The sequence below is a fragment of the Coregonus lavaretus genome, assembly GCF_964263955.1.
Source record: "Coregonus lavaretus genome assembly, chromosome: 39".
NCBI classification, from domain to species: Eukaryota; Metazoa; Chordata; class Actinopteri; order Salmoniformes; family Salmonidae; genus Coregonus; species Coregonus lavaretus.
Window position 1 is genome coordinate 24,942,326 of NC_140026.1, and position 27,773 is coordinate 24,970,098.

General features: G+C 42.6%; 1 protein-coding gene across 2 annotated transcripts in view; it reads right to left on the bottom strand.

Annotated features, from left to right (window-relative positions):
* Positions 1-27,773, bottom strand: part of LOC311113214 (TBC1 domain family member 14-like) — a 77,463-nt gene that overhangs the window by 9,130 nt on the left and 40,560 nt on the right. For both annotated transcript variants that reach the window (XM_084156414.1, XM_084156415.1), the window contains 6 exons: positions 18,946-19,073; positions 9,679-9,761; positions 7,594-7,818; positions 5,392-5,475; positions 5,007-5,101; positions 835-906 (listed from right to left, as the gene is read on the bottom strand). In XM_084156414.1, the coding sequence (XP_084012540.1) occupies positions 835-906; positions 5,007-5,101; positions 5,392-5,475; positions 7,594-7,818; positions 9,679-9,761; positions 18,946-19,073 (687 nt within the window). The remainder of the gene's footprint in view (positions 1-834; positions 907-5,006; positions 5,102-5,391; positions 5,476-7,593; positions 7,819-9,678; positions 9,762-18,945; positions 19,074-27,773) is intronic.

Consider the following 27,773-nt stretch of genomic DNA (forward strand, 5'->3'; position numbering starts at 1 on the left):
TATTTGACCAAGAAGGAGAGTGATGGAGTGCTGCATCAGATGACCTGGCCTCCACAATCCCCCGACCTCAACCCAATGGAGATGGTTTGGGTTGAGTCGGACGGCAGAGTGAAGGAAAAGCAGCCAACAAGTGCTCAGCATATATGGGAACTGACAGTTGGACGGTGAAGCTGGTTGAGAGAATGCCAAGAGTGTGCAAAGCTGTCATCAAGGCAAAGGGTGGCTACTTTGAAAAAGTTTAACACTTTTTTGGTTACTACATGATTCCATATGTGTTATTTAATAGTTTTGATGTCTTCACTATTATTCTACAATGTAGAAAATAGTAAAAATAAAGAAAAACCCTTGAATGAGTAGATGTGTCCAAACTTTTGACTGGTACTGTATATCAGAAAGGTATGACTCATCTTGTTGGAGCGATGGAGGCCAGCTGCTCGTCTCTCTCAGACACTACAAATACTGGCTGTTACATAGAGCAGAGAGGCTTGTCCCAAATGACAACCTATACCCTATATAGTGCCCTACTTTTGACCAGGGCCCATAGGGCTCTAGTTAAAAGTAGTGCAGTATATAGAGAATAGGGTACCATTTGGGACAAAACCCTAGGCTAACGTATGACTCACAGCCACTTCGTTTATAGCCTAAGATACAGTGCTTTTCTATGACCTTACACCATAGGACTGATATCGAAGGAATGGTTTCTGATAAAGCACTTATTGTGTAGGGGCCCCTTCTGCTTCTGACGAAAGGCATTAATACTGAGACACTTCGCATTCACACAAAGGCACAGACGTAGACCAATGAGGAATTCATAAAGTGTGTGTGTGTACTTACGTAGCCAACGTCTGGCCTATAGCAGGTGTATGCTCCCAGGATGCTGTGCAGCACGTCGTAGTATGGACCTCCCTGTCCAAACACAGCAGGAATTTTAACACCTTAAATTATTTTCTTCTGCTAATTACCATTGGAAAAAAACAGACGGAATACCAGGGTGTCTTCACTGACATTTTCAATCTCGCCTTGTCCCAATTTGTAATCCCAACATGTTTCCAGCTGACCACCATTGTCCCTGTTCCCAAGAACTCCAAGGTAACCTGCCTTAATTACTATCACCTTGTATCACTCACATCTGTAATTATATGAAGCGCTTTGAAAGGCTGGTCATGATACACATCAACACCATCATCCCAGACAACCTGGACCCATCCCAATTCGCATACAGATCCACATATAATGCTATTTCAATTGCACTTCACACTGCCCTCTCCCACTCGGACAAGAGGGGAAATAACTGTGAGAATGCTGTTCATAGACTACAGCTCAGTGTTCAAAACCATAGACCACTCCAAGCTCATCACTAAACTGGGGACCCTGGGACTGAACACCTCCCTCTGTAACTGGATCATGGACTCGCCTGATGGGACAGCTCCAGGTGGTGAGGGTAGGCAACAACACCTCCGCCACACTGACCCTCAACACAGGGGCCCCTCAAGGGTGTGTGCTTAGTCCCCTCCCGTACTCCCTGTTCACCCACAACCGTGTGGCTACGCACGACTCCAACACCATCAAGTTTGCTGTCAACACAACGTCGGTAGACCTGATCACAGACAGCGATGAGACAACCTACAGGGAGGAGGTCAGAGATTTGGCAGTGTGGTGCCATGACAACAACCTCTCCCTCAACGTCAGTAAGATCAGTAAGACAGGATAAAGAGGGCTGAGCATGCCCCCATCCACATCGACAGGGCTGTACTGGAGCGGATCGAAAGCTTGAAGTTCCTTGGCATCCACATCACTAAGGAATTAACATGGTCCACACACACCCACACAGTCGTGAAGAGTGCACGACAGGGCCTCCTCCCACTCAGGAGGCTGAAAAGATTTGCCATGGGCCCTCGGATCTAAGGCTGTGGCGGTCACGAAATTTCGTCAGCTGGTGAATGTCAAGCAATTAACTGTCGGTCTCACAGTAATTGACCGTTAATTAACATAAACACATTTAGCATCACCTGGCTTCCACACATAGCCTACAAGCCACTGATGCAGACATTTGGAACATCTACATTTAAAAAAGTCTAATAAATCCACGTAATATAGCCTACACCTTCACAATAAACCCATTATTTATTTTAGACAGGTCTAAAGAAACATGATATGAAGAAAATGTAGTCTATTTCAGATGAACAGAATAGCATACTCTGAGTTGTCCTTATGTTAGGTCCTGACCTGGCTATGCCATATGGCTGTGGGCTACACTAGTTCATTTAGCAGACAAGATTTGGTTAGAATTCCGTGGCATTATTTTTGATTATTTTATAGTATGAAGAATACTGAACAGAGCTGAATAAAATAGAAAGGATATTTTCTCCAAACGATTTGAGGGAGTGCACACATGCGGCTATTCTGTGTTGAGCGGTTAAGAGCACGGCTGGTAGAGCACGGCGCTTGTAACGCCAAGGTAGTGGGTTCGATCCCCGGGACCACCCATACACAAAAAATGTATGCACGCATGACTGTAAGTCGCTTTGGATAAAAGCGTCTGCTAAATGGCATATTATTATATTATTAAATAGGTACTCACTCCTATATGCTTAATTTAGAGTTATTAAATGTAACTTTAGTTGTTCTACAAACGTTGGGCAATATATTTAGATTTTTAATACATTATAAGGCTGCACGATGCGACTAATGATGATTTGAAAAAAGTAACTTGAAAGGCATGAGCTCTGCTTTGCTTTTTGCGCAGGCTGTACACACTTCGTCAGTCTCTCATTCACAATTTGAGAAGCACTTGATAATGTCTCGAATTTCCCGGCGGCATCCCCTTTGTGTGGCCATAATGCACCCTAAAAGAATCCATGCCTTTTGCAGCCCTTCTCCCTGAGTGCTGCCGGCTCCGTAGCACCTCTCATCTCACTCACACCGCTCTCCATCACGTGATCGGGTCTTTCTCACAGGCTACAAGTGAAGAGACACATCGGGGATGCAACGGCGCGCGTCCTTATCCAATACCGAGGTGCATATTGAAGATATTTTAAGAACTGTCCACATTTACTTTCGTCAGCCAACAAGATGAGTAGGCCTAACGAACAGCAAAAGCACTAGCCTATGTCAATCTACTATCCCCCATAGTACAAAAATCGACCTATTCTGTGACGAGAAATAAATATTCCAAACATACTCTGGGACAGTTGTAGGATGCGATAGATCCCAAATTAATACAACCACTAGTATCAAAAAAATATTATTTACGCAATGAGGCTGATGCAACAGATCAGAATGTTTAGCTTAACATGTTGATAAACTATTAGGCTATTTCTTCACATTATAAGCGCAGCAATGCGGACACGGCAGTAGGCTATAAACACGAATGTTCCATTCGCGGGAAAACACCATTATCAAAAGTGACCACAAATGCGATTATGCGTGTAATGCTTTTATTATAAAGGTGCATATTTATGGTGAAAATTAACTTCCCCAAACTTGAAAGTCACGCACTGCATACAGTATTGTATGCCAGTTAGGCTCTACACCCGTTGTAAAGCGGATTAATGTGCGTAATTTTAAGGTTTGTGATACAAACCTTATCAAAACATATAGGCCTATGGGCTAGGCTACATGAGGTGTGCGACTATGATTCGAAAAAGTCACCAAAAAAAGGCATTGTTTCTTGCCTTAAGCTGGGCATCTTTCACAAGTGATAATATATAATTCACAAGTGATAGGCTAATATTGTAACCCATCAGACTATTCTTAAACTTAAACTTGTCTTTACATATATTAAATAATATATGTGTGAATGTAATTTTGATTTAGAATGGACCATTATCATGCACCGGTCTCGAAACAGGGGCAGGGGAAAAAAATACATGTCATCTCTGCACTTAAATAGGGAATGGAGGACGCTTTTCCTGTGGTTAATTTTCATGCCAGCCAGGTAGGCTATACTCCTGTTGTAAAGATAAGCAATGTGCTTAATATTTGCTTAATATTAGGAAAGTTGAGAAATAAATATAGTAGGCCTAGCCTATAGAAAGCTGATGGGATCCTCCTCTTTTTAGTAGAGGCCATCACTCTGTTTTCTGCCGCAATTGCATAGCCTATTGAAATGTTGCGCAACATGAGCACATGGGCTCTCATTAAGTGTTTGATTAGATTTTCGATCACATTTGCATTGATGTCAGAGTGATTAGAGGGACAATAGAGTGCTGAGTACCAGGCAGTTAGCAAGTTTGGTAGGCTACTAATGCCCAACAGCATCAGAGCTTGGAGAAGCCGAATTACCATGCCTAAATTGTTAGGTGGAATTTGACTGCCTTCATGACTCTTGACCGGCGGTGTGTTGCGGTAATACGGTCAACGCAACAGCCCTACTCAGATCTTTAAAAAGTTCTACAGCTGCACCATTGTGAGCATCTTGACTGGCTGCATCATCGCTTGGTATGGAAAATGCACCACCCATGACCGCAAAGCACTACAGAGGATGATGCAGACAGCCCAGTACATCACTGGAGCCGAGCTCCCTGCCATCCAGGACCTCTGTATCAGGTGGTGTCAGAGAAAGCGACAGAAAATTGCCTAAGACTCCAGCCACCCAACCCATAGACTGTTCAATCTGCTTCCTTCTGGCAAACAGTACATGAGCATCAGCTCTTGGACCAACAGGCTTCGAGACAGCTTCTACCCCCAAGCTAAATAGTTAATTCATGGTCACCCGGACTATGTGCACTGACTCTATATGCACACTCACAATACTATATATACACACACTCCCACAAAACCCACACACATTCACTTACACTACATACGCACACACACATTCCGACAACAAACACAAACACATACACACACAGACCAATTCATTTAATTTTATCTACTGAATAAAGTGATAATCTAAGAGTGTTCATATATTATTATTAGTAGTATTAGTAGTAGTATTAGTATTAGTAGTAGTATTAGTAGTATATTATTTAATAAACAGTTGTGGTTGTTGTTCTGCCACTGACCTGTTGGAAGATACAGAGGTGTGGGAAGGTTCTGGAGATGTCCAGTTTAATCAGCTCCAGACTGGCCTCTCTGTCCGCCAGAGACAAACCTGCATCTACACACGCACACACAAACACAGGGAAGATAGAAGAACATGTTAGAAACACATTGAATCATTCAACAATCACACGTTTCTTTATGTTCTGTAACATTCTGCAGGCTATTTTAGAATCCATGTGAGTCAGATTGAAATTCTCCACCACTTGTAAGACAGGTCAAACGTTTCCAATAGCACTTCAGAAAAAGAAGGGGATAAAGAAATGAAAGGATGAAAAGAGAAAGAAGAATATATACTCCCAATAAATCCTAATATATCTATCAATCAATCAATCAATCAATCACTACCTTCAGCCTCTGGTTCAGTGGGTGGTGCAGTAGGCATAGATTTCCACTTCTCCCTTGCCCTGGCCAGACAGATGTTAAACAGCTCTGTGGACAAATAGAATACATCACAACTTTAGGCCTGTTATTACACATACACACAGATATAAGCCCACGCACGCATGCACACACAGACGCACGCACACACACAAAATAAAACCTGCCCTTGAGCCAATTAACATTGGAGTAAATCACAGACCGGGACTACGCCAATGACAGTAATGCTATCTAAAAGCCTTCTGCTGCAGCACATCAAGCCTGAATACATTCCCAAAGAGCTATTCAGTGTCTCAATGGTGCTGTGCTTATCTACTGGCCTTCTCCTAGACCTGGCGCTGCCCTCTAGTGAGGAGTAATTGAATCTGTGTAATGAGATATTTCTACATAATAGACCATGGCACCATATAGGGAATAGGGTGCTATTTGGGACACAGCCCATGCCTCATTCACAACCCTGAGTCACCTTGTGATGAAGTTAGCAAAGCTGGTATACTGGTATTCGGCTCTTTATGGAAGAACAAGAGCATTTACAGACCAATATTGTCTCTGTATTATGAACCCTAACTAGCACTAGCTATGCCTCGCCCACATGACCATGTGTAGATAAAGGGACTGTGGAACAGCGGCGAGAAACTCAGATGGACACTTCCGATTGAAATCCTCATTCTTTCTTCTATCTGCAGAACTCTGGTGAAGGCCAAGAGTCAAAACTTGGTTTTTACTTGTACACAATAAATAAGCTTTCATTGTCCTCCGAGGGTTGCTGAATCTGTACTTCACCTCTGATTATTTGCCAGAGCAATAGATGAATGCATTCATATTGTATTGGAGGTATATATGTAGATCAATGGCTCTTGGTTTAGCTCTGCTCATAGACAGATGGAATAGTTTAGGTATTCAGAAAAGCAGTGGCATATGAGTCAGGGGTTTTTTCTGGATCAAAAAGTGGTGGGCGTGGCAATGGGTGCGGTCGGCGCAGCTGAATTTCAGAGAACATTTTAGAGGCCCCCATCTTGGCGGTGTAGAGAAATGTTTGGCATTTTTAAGTCCAATTTCCTGCAATTCTACACATTCCTCCATGGAGCCGAGAGACATTTTTGCAGTTTTAAAGCTAATTTCCTGCAATTATACATATTTTGCCTTGGAGCCGAGAGAAAATGTTGCAGTTTTAAAGTTAATTTCCTGCAATTCTATGCATTTTGCCATGACTAATGCTGTGTTCTTTTGCTCAAACATAACAAAAATCAATACTGTTAAATTCCTTATTTTTGGAATTGTCAATTCTCCCTGATTGTCTACCTTCTATTTTGGTAATTGTTAGTTCTCAAATAATATATTAATAAAACAATTAAGGTCCATTATGTTTTCTACATACTTTAAATCAGGTTTTAGTCGTTTAAGTTTACACTGAAAACGTTTTTCCATCCCGAAAATTCATTACAAAAACACTGTTTGGACATAGGCGACCGTAAATAACGCTCCTAGTATTTCAAAAAAACAGAATAATCCCTGTGAGTATACATAAGAGGGAGTGATATAGGTTGATTAGTATGGTTATTATAGTGCCGTGTAGCTCAGCTCAGGAGTTAGGGGGGCTTACCTGCAAGTCCCTCTGAGGGATTTTCACCTCAGTAGTGCAAATGTGTGAGAGAGCGCACACACACACACACACACACACACACACACACTGCAAGTCTGTGTGGAGGTATTAATATGAAGATTCCAGTGAAAGTGAAGGGCACGTATTTGCGTGTGTGTCCAGTTGAATCGGAGTCAGAGTGAACTAATTGGGATGCTGGTCGTTCTCTCTTGTATCAGCAGAGCATTCAGCCGTGTACCTTCCCTCTTCCTCTTCAATCTATCTTTGGTGTTGTAACTGAATTACACAGACCAAGACAAATTGTCAATTTATAAGACCACTGCGCGTGTCACATTGATACACGATTCCATTTGGTTTGGCCGTCACAACCAAAATGGGCCACCAGAGGGGGTGGTTTTTCAATGACATGCTGAAATTAAGACCTCCGGTATATACAGTATTATAAGTTCTCTCTTTCCCTCGCACATACGCACCCCGGGTGTGATATGTGATATGAGGTGTGTATAATTCAGTGCAGTCTCTCTCATGCCTACAGTGAGAGGTGTGTGTGTGCGGGCGTGTAGTACCGTGGGTGATGTTGAGCTCGTTGCCCACCGCCAGGCTCCAGACCTTGCCCCTGACGCTTGGGGGCACTCCCTGCCACCAGAGCTCCCTGACCCGCCGAGATGTGCACATGGCACTCCAGTTGGGCAGAATCTCCTGGTTCCAGGTCAGGGCGGCGTTGCCTATGCTCTCCTCCAGCTTGCACCTGTCCTCCAGCTGCTTCCTCCTCTTCTGGGCCTCCTTGAGCTCTACAGAGGGAGGGAACGAGGGAGGGAGGAAAGAGTGTGTTAGACAACATTATAATAGAAACATGTGGTCCTCTGTAGCTCAGTTGGTACAGCGTGGTGCTTGCAACGCCAGGATAGTTGGCCTGATTCCCAGGACCATCCATATGTTTAAAAACAATTGCACGCATGACAGTAAGTGACTTTCGATAAAAACATCCACTCAATGCCATTATATTATTACATTTGAAGTATTACAGTGCATTCAGAAAGTATTCAGACCCCTTCTCCAAAAAAATTTACATTAAAGCCTTATTCTAAAATTGATTAAATAGTTTTTTTTCCCCCTGAACAATCTAAACACAATACCCCATAATGACAAAGCGAAAACAGGTTTTTAGAAATGTTCTGGTTAAGGTACCAAAACATTTCTGCAGCATTGAAGGTCCCCAAGAACACTACGGCCTCCATCATTCTTAAATGGAAGAAGTTTGGAACCACCAAGACTCTTCCTAGAGCTGGCCGCCTGGCCAAACTGAGCAATTGGGGGAGAAGGGCATTGGTCAGGGAGGTGACCAAGAATCCGATGGTCACTCTGACAGAGCTCCAGAGTTCCTCTGTGGAGATGGGAGAACCTTCCAGAAGGACAACCATCTCTGCAGCACTCCACCAATCAGGCATTTATGGTAGAGTGGCCAGACGGAAGCCACTCCTCAGCAAAAGGCACATGACAGCCCGCTTGGAGTTTGCCAAAAGGCACCTAAACGACTCTCAATGAAACCAAGACTGAACTCATTGGCCTGAATGCCAAGCTTCACGTCTGGAGGAACCCTGGCACCATCCCTACGGTGAAGCATTGTGGTGGCAGCATGATGCTGTAGGGATGTTTTTCAGAGGCAGGGACCAGGAGACTAGTCAGGATCGAGGGAAAGATGAATGGAGCAAAGTACAGGGAGATCCTTGATGAAAACCTGCTCCAGAGCACTCAGGACCTCAGACTGGGGCGAAGGTTCACCTTCCAACAGGACAACGACCCTAAGCACACAGCCAAGACAACGCAGGAGTGGCTTCGGGACAAGTCTCTGAATGTCCTTGAGTGGCCCAGCCAGAGCCCGGACTTGAACCCAATCTAACACATCTGGAGAGACCTGAAAATAGCTGTGCAGCAACGCTCCCCATCCAACCTGACAGCGCTTGAGAGGGTCTGCAGAGAAGAATGGGAGAAACTCCCCAAACACAGGTGTGCCAAGCTTGTAGCGTCATACCCAAGAAGACTCGAGGCAGTAATCACTGCCAAAGGCGCTTCAATAAAGTACTGAGTAAAAGGTCTGAATACATATGTAAATGTGATAACCAGTTTTTGCTTTGTCATTTTGGGTAGTGTGTAGATTGATGAGGGGGAAAAACTATTTAAGACATTTCAGAATAAGGCTGTAACGTAACAAAATGTGGAAAAAGTAAAGGGGTCTGAATACTTTCCGAATGCACTGTATGTCACCATTATATACTGTAGTATCCTTCTAAGACCACTGATCTGTAAGGATGTCATGGTTGAAACAGTATAGTGGGTACCCTTCCAGTCATTTTTCACGATGGAGAGCAGTCAAAATTGATCAGCTATTATAAAAGTATCCAAGGCTGCGTTTACCAAGGCAGCCCAATTCAGATTTCTTTCCACAAATCAGATCAGCTAATTTTCCCAGTAATTGGGCAAAATATCAGAATTGGGCTGCCTGTGTAAACTAAAAAGCTGGAAACGCATTCCATTTCTTTTGACTATGAGTTGTCATGACAGAAAGGAGGATTTCTAAGAGCAGTGGGAGTGAGGGAATATCCATCTAAAATGGCCAGATATGATCCAGATGAATACATATAAATACACACCTCTCTTCTTGGCCTGGGCCACCATCTCCTCATACTGTTGTCTGTGTTTCTGGGCCTCCTCTGCAGGCTTCGCTGGCAGATTACTGCAACACAACACATCGCAGTGAGTGACTGTGGGTGAGTGTGTGTGAGGTTTGAACTCGGTGCCTTGCATTATTCATGGTGGCTGAGCTCGTGGTGTATTAGAGGTGAAGAAAGGCGATGAAAATGCGTGAGGGGGGGGGGGGTGGAAAGGGAGAGACAGAGCGAGAACACATACACTTCTATCACCATTTTTGCACAGACACCACCTTACACTTGAACCTCTAAATATTCTATAGGTTTACACCCACCCACACACACACACACCTGCTTTACTGTGGAGTAAAGAAAGAGCGGGGCATTCAACTTTCAGTAGCCTCTCTCTACTATCCACTGTACCTAGCCTACCTCCCATATAATAGTTAGGAAACCATATAGGCTGGGATGAACAAGATAGAATGGTGCAGGGAAGAGAGACAGAAAAAAGAGAGCAAGAGAGAGAGGAAGAAAGAGTGCTGCTACTAGGTTCTCTCTACATGGTCCTGCTGCACTGCAGCTCGAGACAGAGAGGGGGGGGGGGAATATGTAAAGGTATAGTGCTGAGCGACTAGTGCTTCTTGAGGTCGGTTTGGTTTTGGTTTGATTATTACAAAATCGATTATCGATTTCAGTTCCGATAATTTTCTTAAAACGGTCCTGAAGAGTGAAAATCATGTTTTTCATCAAATTGGATGATATTTCCATGAAACCAATTCATAGTAGATTGAACCAAGTACGAAAAATGACTGTAGCTGGTAAATTGACAAAGTTGATCATAAAGTTACCGGTCCCCTCCCCCAATGTCAAACGGTTGGATTCAGGAGACAGGCATTACTTCCAGCATTATGCAAGTCATATAATTTTTTACTAATTTAAATATGTAACGCCCAGTGCTTGACTCGGACTGAAATAGGTAAGGTACTCATTTTGGGTGCCGGTACAGTTCATATTTAGGTGCAGGAGCTCCACAATATATATGAGCTAATATTCTATAAGAGGAACAGGAGCTCAAGCAGTTGAACATTTTAGGCGACTGTACTCAAGACAAGCAGTGGTAACGCCTTAAACTCATCACGTGCACATCACAGGGCTTTGCTTACAAACAGTAAGATTGCTCAAGCAGAACATGGCTGGTAACTAACCCCTTTTCATCGGTCTTGTGACTTTTAGCGAGCAAGCTACTTACCAGCATGCCGGAAAAAGCACACTGTAACTGGATGGCATAGTGTTAATTTAACATTACACTATTTTCCGAAGAATGAAGACATCAGACAGCAGTGGCTGCTTTTCATTTCGGATGGACAGGCTGCACAAGAAATTATGATTATGTCACGCGTGTGCAGTGCACATTTCGAGCAGAGTTGCTTTATCAATTGAGGAGAACATTCCATGGGTCTTGCCAGGACGCTAATCCTGAAGACAGATGCTGTACCGTCATTAACAGTGGATCTGGGGGATGGCGGTATATCATCACAACCCCCCCCCCAAAAAAAACGTACTATTCATCACTATCTTAAAAGTTTCACTCAATAATACGTGTTTGAACTAATTATTTACTACATACAGGAGTGGTCAGTACTGATGATGTTGACTTATGTCCTTAAATGAACTGTAACAGTAAAATCTTTGAAATTGTTGCATGTTGCATTTATATTTTTGTTCAGTGTACATGATAATATGAAACTGTCTTTATATTTAAAATTGTCTTTATATTTCACTAAATGTTAGGTCCCACTAAAAGTGCCACAATTAAATAAATAAATACACCATTAAATAATTACTTAAATGTGTCATTAATTAATTAAAATTAGAATTAAATACATAAATGTGTTATTAAATGTGTCATTAATTAATTCAAATACTGATTCATTTTATGTAAAATACATATATAATAATTTCACTATTTACATTTACATTTCATGGTCCTGCGTTGGAGTGCTTCCTGAATTACTTAAAACTGTCAAACTGACCCATCAAAAGTTGGTAGGCGGAACCTAACGCCTGATTGGTTACCCTCTGCATCAAGCCAAGACAAATCAATTCCGGATAATGTCAGCAGGTCCTGCTTCTACATCCTCTGCTAAGTTTAAAATGTCTCTAACCAACTCCCTGGAAAGTTCACGGAGATCCTCCATTGTCTCTATCCAGGTTGGCCTACTCTACTTCAGACCAAAGCAATGGATCAGACTAGATTCGCGTTAGCCCCGCCCACTGACTTTGATGGGTCAGTTTGACAGTTTTAAGTAATTCATGAATCACTGCAATGCAGGATCATGAAATGTAAATGTAAATAGTGAAATAATTATATATGTATTTTACATAAAATGAATCGGTATTTGAATTAATTAATGATACATTTAATTACACATGTATGTATTTAATTCTAATTTTAATTAATTAATGACACATTTAAGTAATTATTTAATGGTGTATTTATTTATTTAATTGTGGCACTTTTAGTCCTCCATACCACAGGCTGTCCCAACACATAATGACATGAAAGTGAATTCTGAGAGTAAAAGGCCCTTAATTGACTATAAAATGTTGTATTCTATACCCATTTGAAGAGAAACAAGTTATTAATGTGTGCTTGATAAGATTACAGATTCTCTCAGGAGGACCCTATAACTTTTTTGGGATCCCACATGGGTCCCCGACCCCCAGTTTGGGAACCACTTGTACTACTAACCTCTCTCCCTGATTGCTTCAATGCTTCCTCTCTCAGTGTATCTTTGCCTCCTTCATTACACCCTGACTCACCACTCTGTAAATAAAAGGTATTTTGTTATGAGAACTTATAGTAGCCCCTCTTTTGATTATAGCTAGCTTAACTTCAGTGAACTGCTCTTGCTGAGGTCAGGCACTGTTCAACGTTAGCTTCTAACTTCCTCCTTCTAGCCAGCTAGTTATAGCTAGCTACCTGGCTAACAGCCAGAGCCCTTGAGCTACCTAGCTAACGTTAGCTAGACATCTGACTGAAATATCAGTGACTATTTACCAGTTGTACACTCATTCTCTGAGAGTCAGGGGGGTTTTGTTTGGGGAGTCGAGGGATTTTGAAACAATTTCCACTGTCAGCGGCATCTCTCTGCCACTTGCCAATGTAGGTCTGGGCTGAGGAAGTTGGTTTGAATGGTGAATGAATGAGCTGCTAACAAGGCAAATCCGAGGGAGCAGGCGAACGTAACAAGCATACATGAATCATTCATGATGCCAGTCGTTCGCAGAGGTAGGCGCGATTATAACACAGATCAAGCCTTCTGAGCGTTGATCAACGCTGGGAATGCAATAAGTGGGTAAACGCTATTTCACAAATACAAATGTGCTTAAACTGTGTTTACGTGCCTTTATAACCTGGCAAAATCCATTTATAAACATCAATATCCTGCCAGGCAGAACTGAATCTACATTTGCCCGGCATTTTAGCTATCGATGTGACGTTTGGCGGCGCCTAATCAGTCAGTTCTGTACCTGCCTGGCTGAGTGGCAGTGTAGGTGGAATGAGCGAGCTCGCCTGGCAACCAGAGCCCGAAACACTTGAGGAAATATAACTCTGTAGTCTGCCTGGAAATTAATTTGCAAGACCAATACATTCTTCTGATTTTTTTCATATATAACATACTTTTCAAGGACCAACTTGAAAAAATGTCTGATTTTCAAGGTATTCCAGTACTTGAATTTCAGAGTGCCAAATTAAAGTGGGGATGCCTGAAGCCAAGTGGGTGACTGAAGCCTGCTTGATTGAAGCGGGGTACATGGGTCCCCCTCTTCTCCCACTCCCCTTCCCATCAATCTCTGTAGTTGGTTGCATTTCCTAAAGCCTAAGTAATTCACTTTTACGTGATATGATATCACATTTTGTTACAGTGAGGGAAAAAAGTATTTGATCCCCTGCTGATTTTGTACGTTTTCCCACTGACAAAGACTTGATCAGTCTATAATTTTAATGTTAGGTTTATTTGAACAGTGAGAGACAGAATAACAACAAAAAAATCCAGAAAAACGCATGTCAAAAATGTTATAAATTGATTTGCATTTTAAATGAGGGAAATAAGTATTTGACCCCTCTGCAAAACATGACTTAGTACTTGGTGGCAAAACCCTTGTTGGCAATCACAGGGGTCCGACGTTTCTTGTAGTTGGCCACCAGGTTTGCACACATCTCAGGAGGGATTTTGTTCCACTCCTCTTTGCAGATCTTCTCCAAGTCATTAAGGTTTCGAGGCTGACGTTTGGCAACTCGAACCTTCAGCTCCCTCCACATATTTTCTATGGGATTAAGGTCTGGAGACTGGCTAGGCCACTCCAGGACCTTAATGTGCTTCTTCTTGAGCCACTCCTTTGTTGCCTTGGCTGAGTGGTTTGGGTCATTGTCATGCTGGAATAGCAATCCACAACCCATTTTCAATGCCATGGCTGAGGGAAGGAGGTTCTCACCCAAGATTTGAAGGTACATGGCCCCGTCCATCATCCCTTTGATGCGGTGAAGATGTCCTGTCCCATTAGCAGAAAAACATTGCCAAAGCATAATGTTTCCACCTCCATGTTTGACGGTGGGGATGGTGTTCTTGGGGTCATAGGCAGCATTCCTCCTCCTCCAAACACGGCAAGTTGAGTTGATGCCAAAGAGCTCCATTTTTGTCTCATCTAACCACAACACTTTTACCCAGTTCTCCTCTGAATCATTCAGATGTTCATTGGCAAACTTCAGACGGGCATGTATGTGTGCTTTCTTGAGCAGGGGGACCTTGCGGGCGCTGCAGGATTTCAGTCCTTCACGTCGTAGTGTGTTACCAATTGTTTTCTTGGTGACTATGGTCCCAGCTGCCTTGAGCTCATTGACAAGATCCTCCCGTGTAGTTCTGGGCTGATTCCTCACCGTTCTCATGATCATTGCAACTCCACGAGGTGAGACCTTGCATGGAGCCCCAGGCAGAGGGGGCGATTGACAGTTCTTTTGTGTTTCTTCCATTTGCGAATAATCGCACCAACTGTTGTCACCTTCTCACCAAGCTGCTTGACGATGATCTTGTAGCCCATTCCAGCCTTGTGTAGGTCTACAATCTTGTCCCTGACATCCTTGGAGAGCTCTTTGGTCTTGGCCATTGTGGAGAGTTTGGAATCTGATTGATTGATTGCTTCTGTGGGCAGGTGTCTTTTATACGGGTAACAAGCAGAGATTAGGAGCACTCCCTTTAAGAGTGTGCTCCTAATCTCAGCTCGTTACCTGTATAAAAGACACCTGGGAGCCAGAAATCTTTCTGATTGAGAGGGGGTCAAATACTTATTTCTCTCATTAAAAAGCAAATCAATTTATAACATTTTTGACATGCGTTTTTCTGGATTTTTTTGTTGTTATTCTGTCTCTCACTGTTCAAATACACCTACCAATAAAATTATAGACGGATCATTTCTTTGTCAGTGGGCAAACGTACAGAATCAGCAGGCGATCAAATACTTTTTTCCCCTCACTGTACTTTTTAGTTTTTTTCAAGCATTCGGACGGGAGATGAGTGTTACAAATTGTACGAATCAATGGGGTCCCTCAAACTGTAGGTTGGCAGGGTGCCTATATTAGGCTTATGGATCTAATAATTTTGGATCTCTCACCATTATTTCTCATTTATTTCTCATGAGTGTTCATGTTGACCAATATTTTGTCTACGCTAGCCTATTTAAATGATCAAATAAATGTCTGATCAATACACACAATTCTGAACATATTGTCACTTATAATGCTAATACAGAGGCACCAATAAATTGTCCAGTGTAGTTAGTATGCTGTTTTCATGTACATTCCCTTATGTATAAGCTTCTAAGGTGACTCAGGCGTTACTAATTATTGTGAAGAAGTGGATCAGTGAACAGTATTCTGTAATTAGTTACAAAACAATAGAAATGCAATTGTTTATTGCTGCTGATGATCAGCTCTGTTGACCATGAGAGCATTTTACTGAGAAAATGGGGTGAGGTATACTATTTAGGCTCGGAATGACGTGGCCCATTGTATATCTTGTCATCAATGACGTGGCCCATTGTTTACCTTGTTACCTGGCAACGACCACAAGGGTGTTTCAAAGAGCAGTCAAGGGGAGCTCATGAATATAAGCTCCCCGCACACTCAACCTGTTCTTTCAGGCTTCCTGATAGTTAGAGATGAGTGAAAAGGTACAATTTCTTCAATTCTGAGCATTTTAATCGTGTAAAAATATTATGGGTGATGTTTTGGTCATTTAAAGGCTATTTTTACTTGGGAAATAGGATGACTGTGCAGGACCTTTAAACATAAAATGCACTATGCATTATGTGGGTTGAATGCTGTAACACAGAATCAAATAATTAATAAAAGTCCCATGATGGTAGTGACTGCCCAATACTGTTTATCACTTATTAACCATAATGTATTCACATTACTTTATTTTAATAAAACATTTCAGTTTTTTTTATTTGATTACTTTAGAATTTCATTCCAAGTCATCATCTCTATAGAGCTGCTGCCTATGCTGTCTGACAAAATCACTATTTTAGTAGTTATTCAAAGTAAATAAGGCATACTTTGAATGCTGAATACTAACCATCAAATCACTTAGATCATGTATTTTTAGGTAGATACCTCGAGAAGCAACTGCTCTATATCCTCTCGATCGTGCATTCTTCTGTCTCTTCTCTCCCTCTCCGGACAAGTAGGTGCACAATGGATTATAGTCATTGTAGTTAATTACCACATTTTCTGCACTAAACTATGTAGAAAATTGGTCTACTGGAAACTACAACTCCCTACTAGATAGCACAGTTCGGGCTTGGTCGGATTTCTCTCTAGAGAAAGTGCGCAAAAAACGAACAAAATGGAATTCAAATAATTGAACAGATGTAGGTCAATTAGTTGTTTAAAAACCTATAATCAGATATTTCGGTTAATCACTGAGTGTACAAAACTTTAAGAACACCTTCCTAATATTGAGTTACCCCCCCCTCCCCCCTCTTTTGCCCTCAGAACAGCCTCAATTCGTTGGGGCATGAACTCTACAAGGTGTCAAAAGCGTTCAACAGGGATACTGGCTCATGTTGACTCCAATGCTTCCCACAGTTGTGTCAAGTTGGCTGGATGTCATTTGGGTGATGGACCATTCTTGATACACACGGGAAACTATTGAGCGTGAAAAACCCAGCAGTGTTGCAGTTCTTGACACAAACCGGTGCGCCTTGCACCTACTACCATACCCTGTTCAAAAGGCACTTAAATATTTTGTCTTGTCCTTTCAATCTCTGAATGGCACACACAATTCATGTCTCAATTGTCTCAAGGCTTAAAAATCCTACTTTAACCTGTCTCCTCCTCGTCATCTACACTGATTGAAATGGATTTAACAAATTACAGTGGGGAAAAAAAGTATTTAGTCAGCCACCAATTGTGCAAGTTCTCCCACTTAAAAAGATGGGAGGCGCCTGTAATATTCATCATAGGTACACGTCAACTATGACAGACAAATTGAGGAAGAAAATTCCAGAAAATCACATTGTAGGATTTTTAATGAATTTATTTGCAAATTATGGTGGAAAATAAGTATTTGGTCACCTACAAACAAGCAAGATTTCTGGCTCTCACAGACCTGTAACTTCTTCTTTAAGAGGCTCCTCTGTCCTCCACTCGTTACCTGTATTAATGGCACCTGTTTGAAGTTGTTATCAGTATAAAAGACACCTGTCCACAACCTCAAACAGTCACACTCCAAACTCCACTATGGCCAAGACCAAAGAGCTGTCAAAGGACACCAGAAACAAAATTGTAGACCTGCACCAGGCTGGAAAGACTGAATCTGCAATAGGTAAGCAGCTTGGTTTGAAGAAATCAACTGTGGGAGCAATTATTAGGAAATGGAAGACATACAAGACCACTGATAATCTCCCTCGATCTGGGGCTCCACGCAAGATCTCACCCCGTGGGGTCAAAATGATCACAAGAACGGTGAGCAAAAATCCCAGAACCACACGGGGGGACCTAGTGAATGACCTGCAGAGAGCTGGGACCAAAGTAACAAAGCCTACCATCAGTAACACACTACGCCGCCAGGGACTCAAATCCTGCAGTGCTAGACGTGTCCCCCTGCTTAAGCCAGTACATGTCCAGGCCCGTCTGAAGTTTGCTAGAGTGCATTTGGATGATCCAGAAGAGGATTGGGAGAATGTCATATGAAACCAAAATATAACTTTTTGGTAAAAACTCAACTCGTCGTGTTTGGAGGACAAAGAATGCTGAGTTGCATCCAAAGAACACCATACCTACTGTGAAGCATGGGGGTGGAAACATCATGCTTTGGGGCTGTTTTTCTGCAAAGGGACCAGGACGACTGATCCGTGTAAAGGAAAGAATGAATGGGGCCATGTATCGTGAGATTTTGAGTGAAAACCTCCTTCCATCAGCAAGGGCATTGAAGATGAAACGTGGCTGGGTCTTTCAGCATGACAATGATCCCAAACACACCGCCCGGACAACGAAGGAGTGGCTTCGTAAGAAGCATTTCAAGGTCCTGGAGTGGCCTAGCCAGTCTCCAGATCTCAACCCCATAGAAAATCTTTGGAGGGAGTTGAAAGTCTGTGTTGCCCAGCGACAGCCCCAAAACATCACTGCTCTAGAGGAGATCTGCATGGAGGAATGGGCCAAAATACCAGCAACAGTGTGTGAAAACCTTGTGAAGACTTACAGAAAACGTTTGACCTGTGTCATTGCCAACAAAGGGTATATAACAAAGTACTGAGAAACTTTTGTTATTGACCAAATACTTATTTTCCACCATAATTTGCAAATAAATTCATTAAAAATCCTACAATGTGATTTTCTGGAATTATTTTTCTCATTTTGTCTGTCATAGTTGATGTGTACCTATGATGAAAATTACAGGCCTCTCTCACCTTTTTAAGTGGGAGAACTTGCACAATTGGTGGCTGACTAAATACTTTTTTCCCCCACTGTATGTACTCAGTACAACAAAAGGGAAAAGCCATTCAGATCCATGACTCAAAAGAAGAAACACCATAACTCCTTCCTGCCTCAGTGACATGCTGCTCTGTTCTTGGTGTGTGTGTGGTACTTATGCAGAGCAGCCCTCCAGTGTATAAGTGTGTTTCTGTGCATGCACGTGTGGTACGGACGCAGGGTGGTCCTCCAGTGTATACGTGTGTGTGTGTGTGTGTGTGTGTGGTACATACGCAGGGCGGTCCTCCAGTATAAGTGCTGTGGTGGAGAGGGGTTCAAAGTCCAGGTTCTTCCTCACACTCTGTCTGGGAGACGGGGGACTGTGGCCAGGTCCATCTCTGCTACTCTTAGTTTCATATTCCTAGAACAGAAAAAACACACACACACAAACTCACATGTACAATTGAATATCATGTTTCACGAGAGAAACTGGTTTTATTTGTCAAGGTCGTATCTGCCACTTTTAGCGTCATATTCCTTTAGACAAAAACCGCACACACGCTCACAAAAAACACAAATATTCAAAAAATACAATCAAATATAACAATCAGACGCTTGGGATTATTCACCCGATTGAACAACCAGGAAAGTCTAATTGAAATCTAATGGCTCAGTAGTTGTTCAGTTGTTTCATATTACATAAGAAATACAGTGCTATGAAAAAGTATTTGCCCCCTTTCTAATTTTCTCTACTTTTGCATATCTGTGATACTGAATATTTTCAGATCTTCAACCAAAACCTAATATTAGATAAAGGAAACATAAGTGAACAAATAACAAAACAATTACATATTTATTTCATAAACAAAGTTATGCAACACCCAATTCCCCTGTGTGAAAAAGTAATTGCCCCCTTACACTCAATAACTGGTTGTGCCACCTTTAGCTGCAATGACTCCAAACAAATGCTTCCTGTAGTTGTTGATCAGTCTCTCACGTCGCTGTGGAGGAATTTTGGCCCACTCTTCCAAGCATCCCCAAACCATGACACCACCACCACCATGCTTGACCTTTGGTATGATGTTCTTACTGTGGAATGTAGTGTTTGGTTTTCGCCAGGCATAATGGGACACATCTCGTCCAAAAAGTTGACTCAAGTTTGCCAAAAAGCACCTGGATGATCATCAAGACTCTTGGAAGAACGTTCTATGGACAGATGATTCAAAAGTATAACTTTTTGGACGACATGGTTCCAGTAATGCCTGGCGAAAACCAAACATTGCATTCCACAGTAAGAACATCATACCAAAGGTCAAGCATGGTGGTGGTGGTGTGATGGTTTGGGGATGCTTTGCTGTCTCAGGACCTGGACGACTTGCCTTAATAGAAGGAACCATGAATTCTGCTCTGTATCAGAGAATTCTACAGGAGAATGTCAGACCATCCGTCTGTGAGCTGAAGCGCAGCTGGGTCATGCAGCAAGACAATGATCCAAAACACACAATGAAGTCTACATGAAAATTGCTAAAAAGCAACAAATTGGAAGTTTTGGAATGGCCTAGTCAAAGTCCAGACCTAATCCCAATTGAGATGTTGTGGCAGGACTTGAAACGAGCAGTTCATGCTTGAAAACCCACACGTCACTGAGTTAAAGCAGTTCTGCATGGAAGAGTGGGCCAAAATTCCTCCACAGCGACGTGAGAGACTGATCAACAACTACAGGAAGCATTTGGTTGGAGTCATTGCAGCTAAAGGTGGCACAACCAGTTATTGAGTGTAAGGGGGCAATTACTTTTTCACACAGGGGAATTGGGTGTTGCATAACTTTGTTTATGAAATAAATATGTAATTGTTGTGTTATTTGTTCATTTATGTTCCCTTTATCTAATATTAGGTTTTGGTTGAAGATCTGATAACATTCAGTATCACAAATATGCAAAAGTAGAGAAAATTAGAAAGGGGGCAAATACTTTTTCATAGCACTGTAGCTCAACCTCATTGGGATTGGTATGCAGATCCGTGGTCTGGAAAAATTACATGAGACCTGGGGGCCTCAGAACCAATTCAAAACTTGAAGCATCTTTATTAAAACCAATATAGAGCAGAGTCTGGTAATGGAAAAAAGCTAGGGGTCTGACATTTCATTTCCTCTAAAGAGCTTTATTTTGTCCCTCGGTCCATTCACGCACCTACACACACACACTTTTTCACACACCCCAGGTGTTTGTGTTTGCGTCAGGGTTTTCGTTAGGAACATTTTAAATTTACCAGACATTTAAGAAATTTACCGGACCCATATGATTGGTTGTGTAACCTGATTAGGGCGTCCACCCACGGTTCTCAGAATGACAGAAATCACATTTAGTTTATGGCAATTCGTCTTAACAGAACATGCCACTCGGATACAACAGCGTGCGCCATTCTTATTGAATTCCGATGAACAAGTAGTTTAGCCTGCTATATTTTCTGGCGCCTCCCTCCTGTCAGCATTGGTCAGGACATTACAGACTGTAGCCAATACGCATAGGCTATCACCTACACTTTGACATGTAGGCTAAATAATAATTAATGTACATTTACATACACTTATGTTTTTTTTTTTTTACAGAACAGCTAGCATTATTCTGTTTTCAAACCAATTTAAATTAGCTATTTTGGTTAATGGCCTTGGTGCCCTAGCAGATGGCCTTGGTGCCCTGGCAGATTGGGCACCTCTTGAAGGTAAAATGGCCCTGCCCCTAAAATCACGAAATTCCAGGCCTGATCAGACGTCGTTTTTATTGATCTGTTTGTCAGTGTCAGCAGAGTAGGCTACCCTGTAATTTTTGTTGTATTAAAAAAGATTGTGCTAATATCTCCAGTCATATAAAGTGTATTAGAATTGAATTAAATGTGTTTAAAAAGGCCAACATTTTCTTGTGCAAAGAAAGGAGAAGAAATGTAGGCTCTGATATAGCCTATAGCCTACTCTAAGCCACTACGTGATGCATTGAAATCTTTTTTTTGCAATCAGTGATTGAGTTATATTCTTTGCCTAAATTATGACTATCCAATCTAATCATCACATTAGGAATAGTAGGCTATCTTGCATAAGTCTGCAAATACGAGGATGCATGGAATGCTTTTTATAAAGGTGCATTTTTATGGTGAAAATTAGCTTCCCAAAACTTGAAACCTACTTTTCCTCAGCCAACAAGACGAGTAACAAACAGCAAAATGTCAATCTACTATCCCCCATAGTAGAAAAGTTGACCTATTCTGTTGGTCAGCTTGTCGTTCTGTGCGAGAAAGAAATAGCCTATTCCAAACTGACTCTGGGACAGTTGTGGGACGATAGATCCCAAATTCATACAACCAGTAGGCCTAGACTACATCCCAATTTTCTTTAAAGCAATGAGGCTCATGGAACAGACCAGAACGTTTAGCATAAAATATTGATACACTATTATTTATTCACATTATAAAAGGGCAGCAATGCGCACGAGGCAGTAGCCTACACGCAAATGTTTGTTTATAATGCAATTAGCGGGAAAACACAATTTCATGTGACAGAGATTAAAATATTAGTTAGACATTTAGAAAGAGGGGCGATCTAAATATGCAACAACTAGCATGGGTTGCTAATATGACTAGCATTGTGCATTTGGCTACTGGACAATGAAAGAAAGTTGATTTGAAAAAGGCTACAGGTTTCAATGGCATATGGAAGCCTTTATAAAATAATTGCCTGCACGTTTGGTTAGATTTTGGCTAGGCTACTTTGAAGCTAAGGTAAGACATGCCTCATAATATGTAGTAAAACGTTCAGGTTTCAAACAATTAAGTATATGCCTCCAGCTCATTGCAAAGTGGTGTGTGACGCCCTGAAGCCTGCCTTGTTGCCTATGCCCTTGAATGGCGAACGGGAAGCGCGCTTCAATTACCAGTTGATAAATAAAAATAGTAGCTCCTTTTAAATCATGGCCATTGTTTTTTTTTTTACACGCGATTGCCTTTAGAATTGTTGTGCAATGATTGGGCTTATTAAAGCATGTTGTTTCACTCCAGCTGTTTGAGCTGTATCAGCAGCTCTCGCTCTACATCAACTGGTATTTCAAATCAATGAATAGGCTAAAATGCATTATTTCGCAATGTGATTTTTTTTCCTTCTCCAGGACAATTGGCCGGCGGCAACTTTTTTTTAAAATCGGCTTTTCATTTATTTATTTTTGGGACAAAAGCCGGCTATTACAGGCTAACGGAAACCCTGGCCATATAGCACACAAGGCTGCAGCCTGAGTCAACACCGAGAGATAGAGCTGTACTGTAAGATGTAAGGGGTCAGTGTGTGTGATAAGAGGGGTCAGGTCGGGGACTAGCAGACGCTCTGAGGGCACACCCGGGGACACCCCCACACACAAAATGTGTGTGAGGTCTGTGTTCTGGCGGCTTTTAACTAGAAGTGTCTCCAAAATGGCCTCCAGTGTTTTTACAGTATTTGGTATGACTCCGCTGGGGATCGAACTCCCAACCTTCCAATCTCTGGGCAGACACTAACTACATGGTCACTGAGTTGGTTTATCATAACCAGTATGTTTGCCATGGCCCAGCGTCGTCCGGGGTAGGGGAGGGAATGGCCGGCAGGGATGTAGCTCAGTTGGTAGAGCATGGCGTTTGCAACACCAGGGTTGTGGGTTCGATTCCCACGGGGGGCCAGTATGAAAAATAAAAACAATTATGTATGCACTCACTAACTGTAAGTCGCTCTGGATAAGAGCGTCTGCTAAATGACTAAAAATGTAAATGTAAAGGTGTTGTTGTTTAGGATGTTGGTCAGGCATTCATTATGTTAATGGCTATAAGCATTGTCACACTCAGGCTAGCAACAAGTCTATGAATTCTTAATGAATAAGAAGAAACCAATTCTAGTATAAATGTGTTTGGGGAGTAACAGATTCCAATGTTTGAAGTGTCAGAGTGGCCCACCCCACACTGGGTAATGTGCACAATAGGGTAGCCTAAACAAAATGGTCTTAAAGGAGGATGCCAGGCATGAACGAGGGCCAGAGCCCCACTGATTTAGTTCCCCTTATCACTACCGACAAAGGAGGGCCACTGCACTGCTGGGAAATTGGGAGGCGAGATTCTCAGAGTGCTGTGTCCTATGAGACGGAAGAGAGAGAGAGGACTAGAGAGAGAGAAAGAAAGAGAGAGCAGAGGCGATAAAGAGAGTGGTAGAAATAAAAAAAGAGAAAAGGAGCGCGCAATGGGATGGCAAAAGTGAGATGGATTGGTGGATGGATGAGGAAAGATACACTATTGAGTGATGGAAAATCCTGGCCCCCGAGTCCATGTGGTGTATGCTAGAGAGGAGTTGAGCTGGTGATTCAGAGAAACAGTGCCATGAAAAAGTATTTGCCCACTTTCTGATTTCCTCTATTTTTGCATATTTTTGATACAATGTTATCAGATCTTCAACCAATACCTAAATATTAGATAAAGGGAACTGGAGTTTACAAATAACCCCAAAAGGATATCCTTATTTTATTTAATTAACAAAGTTATGCAACACCCAATTCCCCTGTGTGAAAAAGTAATTGCCCCCTTACACTCAATAACTGGTTGTGCCACCTTTAGCTGCAATGACTGCAACCAAATGGATGACATGGGTCCAATTATGCCTGGCGAAAACCAAACACTGCATTCCACAGTAAGAACCTTATACCAACGGTCAAGCATGGTGGTGGTAGTGTGATGGTTTGGGGATACTTTGCGGTCTCAGGACCTGGACGACATGCCATGAATTCTGCTCTGTATCAGAGAATTCTACAGGAGAATGTCAGGCCATCCGTCTGTGAGCTGAAGCGCAGCTGGGTCGTGCAGCAATGATCCAAAACACAAAATGAAATAAATATGTAATTGTTGTGTTATTTGTTCACTTATGTTCCCTTTATCTACTATTAGGTTTTGGTTGAAGATGTGATAACATTCAGTATCACAAATATGCAAAAGTAGAAGAAGAAAAAGGACCACTGAGAAAAGGGAGTCCCAAATCACTCCATCTCTCCGAGTCCTGTCAGCATGTAAAGTGTCCTACCACAGCAGATATAGGCTCACTGTGAAAGACAGTACTGTAGTGGATAGAGAGTGAGGAGGGGAATTTGGCAACTAGGGAGGAAGCCTTGCCTGCTAGCCGGGGGATGGGGGAGAAGCTGTGAGTCTGCATTACTGAGAGAATGGGAGGAGGGGAGCGGAAGGGGGATTGAAATCTGACACCTCTTCAGCGCCATTGCAGGTGCCACTAGCAAGGTGAAATGAAATACAGGCCGAGTGTGCTTGTGTGTGTGTGTGAGGGAGGGAGAAAGAGGGGAGAGGAAAGGGAGTGTAATATATTATATTATATGTGGTTATGGCCACAGCCCTACTACCCAATTGCTTCCACTTCTGCTCTCTCACCAATCACAGGCTGAGAGAAAAGCTAACCACATTATCTCTGATTAGTACCATAGTAAACACATTTACCAAACAGATTTTTCTGCTCTCAACTGAAATAGCCTAGCTTAGCATTTCAGCTAACACAGCTAACACGAACATAAACCTCTGCTTTATGTGCTGTTGAATTAGCCTAGTCCAGCATTTCACTGCTGCCACTAGGACGTCATAACAGTAATCCTGAAATCATATAGGGAGACTGGCTTTAGCATTTTTAGAGGCTCAGGTGGCAACGGAATCCCAGGGTTACCTGTCTCCAGGGGAACCTGCATCGTTACACCAAGGTTCTATATCTATGGTTTCATTAACTTTCTCTCATTTCCTGATGACGTAAGTGGCTCTTTGTGTCTGTTTGCATGCCTGGCCAGTCTGCCTGGTTCCATGGTTCAGTGTTTTGAGTGATGGCATTTAGAATAGCAGAAACTAAGCAATAAGCAAAAACAGACAGTACATGGTCTAGTTGTTACTAGGGCTGGAAATTGATAGGGACCTCACGATACGATATTATCAAAATACTTAGGTTCCGATACGATATGTATTGCAATTCTAATGATTCTATAGGTACTGCGATTCGATATTGCAGTTTTATTGCAATTTGATGTTTCAAACATATTTCCCACTATATGTCTGATGCAGAGAGACAACAGAAAATGTGTTTTGATCAGTCATGGGAAATAAGTGTTGAAAACATGTTGGCTCACTATTTAAAAATAAAATGGAGAAAAAGCAGGTACACCCGATTAGCGCTAGCAAACGTTATCTAGCAAAAAAAAGGAGATCGATAAAGTTGTATTGTATTGTATTGTAATAGTCTCCTACTACACAGGACAGAGTAATACAAATTAATGGTAGGAATGAGACTTGGTTCATTTTTTGTGGAACCATGCAAAAGACCACAGCGGGGGGCCAATACCAATCCACTACTTTTCATGGAGTTCAACATCCCCTAGTCTAGTGCACATGGAGGAAATGTTTGGAAAGTCTATTTACTGCCCTGGGTCAGGCTTGAGCACTCCACATCTCCTTCCTCTTCCCACACAGAGAGAGGTTAGAGAGATCCAGAGGGTGTGGGTGTCAGAGTGGTCTCTGGCTGTGGGCTGTTTTCCATCTGTGAAAACCGAAAAGGGCACTCGGCCTCTCCCAAAGGAGCTGAACATCACTTCAGACCGACACCCAAGAGGCAGGAAGGGCAAGTCTGAGCCGAGACAGTGACAGTCAACACACAGACAGTAAACAGCCTGCCAGCAAGACAATAATAATCATATCATATTAAATCACAACCTTAACACACACACACGCACCTATGGGTGAGCTACAGCTATAAAAAGGAGGAGGAATGACTGTATATAAAAAGGGAAGACTGAGTCGAGAGAGAAAAACAACAAAATATCCTTTGTGTCAATTATGAAATGTCTTATGTAATGGCCTGACAATAGGCGGACAAAATTTTGACCAGCATTCGCTGTCTACAACCCACAGAGCTGCATGCAGAAAGTGTTAATTGTGTTAGTTGAGAGCTAAAATTGAGAGCTATGCACATCATAAAGCTACTGCAGAGTCGTCAAACACTGACTGAAGAAACCCGACCATCCTTCATCTTTGAAATGAACCTATCCGCTTCATGTATCTTCAGTTGGGAGAGACAAATTAGAACAAGGAAACCCCTTGACACACTTTTTAGCAGGGAACACAGAGAGACCACGCCATCTCCCTGCTTGGCATTCCTGAGCTGCACTTTTCACGTGTCATGCCCTCCCACGGACCACGGAGAGGGCAAACAGACAAACACCAGACACTTCTACAAGGAAAACATGAGTCTGCAGAAAAAGACAACGTTGTTGCATTTCTTAGACAGGTCGTATTACAATGAATACACTGCTGGACAAATCTAATACACAAAGATTGGTCAGCAGAAGCTGGCAAAATACCTTCAAAAAGAAACGTCACACACTCTCACCACACATATACTTCTTTACCTAAGAGAGATGAACTGAAAGAGGATGATATGTAAAGGCTAACCCTACTGTCCTCTACCTCCCTCTGTCTCTCTCGCTCACTCCATAATTCCTTATCTTTCTACTCCGTCATTTTTCCTACTGTCAGACGGGGAAAGATACGGAACAAGAGAGGAGAGACTGTAGACTGCTGTGCTCGCCCCCTCATTCTCAAGCTGAAACGCACGCGTCAGCTCACTCACCATGAACGCTGCAGTTCCGTACAGACACCCAGACCAACCGGGGGGGGGGGGGGGGTTAAACTTCACAAACCGTCGCGGCTGCTCCCGTCGGCCCGGCTACAGCCCACACAGAGGACGAGGAAGAGGTCAGGGGGACAGCGGGCCCGTCGATGGGACACACCCCGAGCTGGAGCTGATGCAGCAGCGGCAGCATGATACCGCTCTCTCTCTCGCTCTCTCGCACTCCCCTCCCTCGCTCTCTCCTTGCTTCTCTCCTTCCCAGCATGCACAATGACGCTACACTGAGAGGCCCCGCATCAGTGCACAACACAGAGGATCAGATCTCTCTCTTCAGGGTGTGTGTGTGTGTGTGTGGGCGATTCAGCACTGCTGTGCTCCATTATTCACAGTCGCTGCGCGATCTCCTGTGCCCAGCCAGCCACTCTAATCAGTCCCAGATTAATGGATACAGGA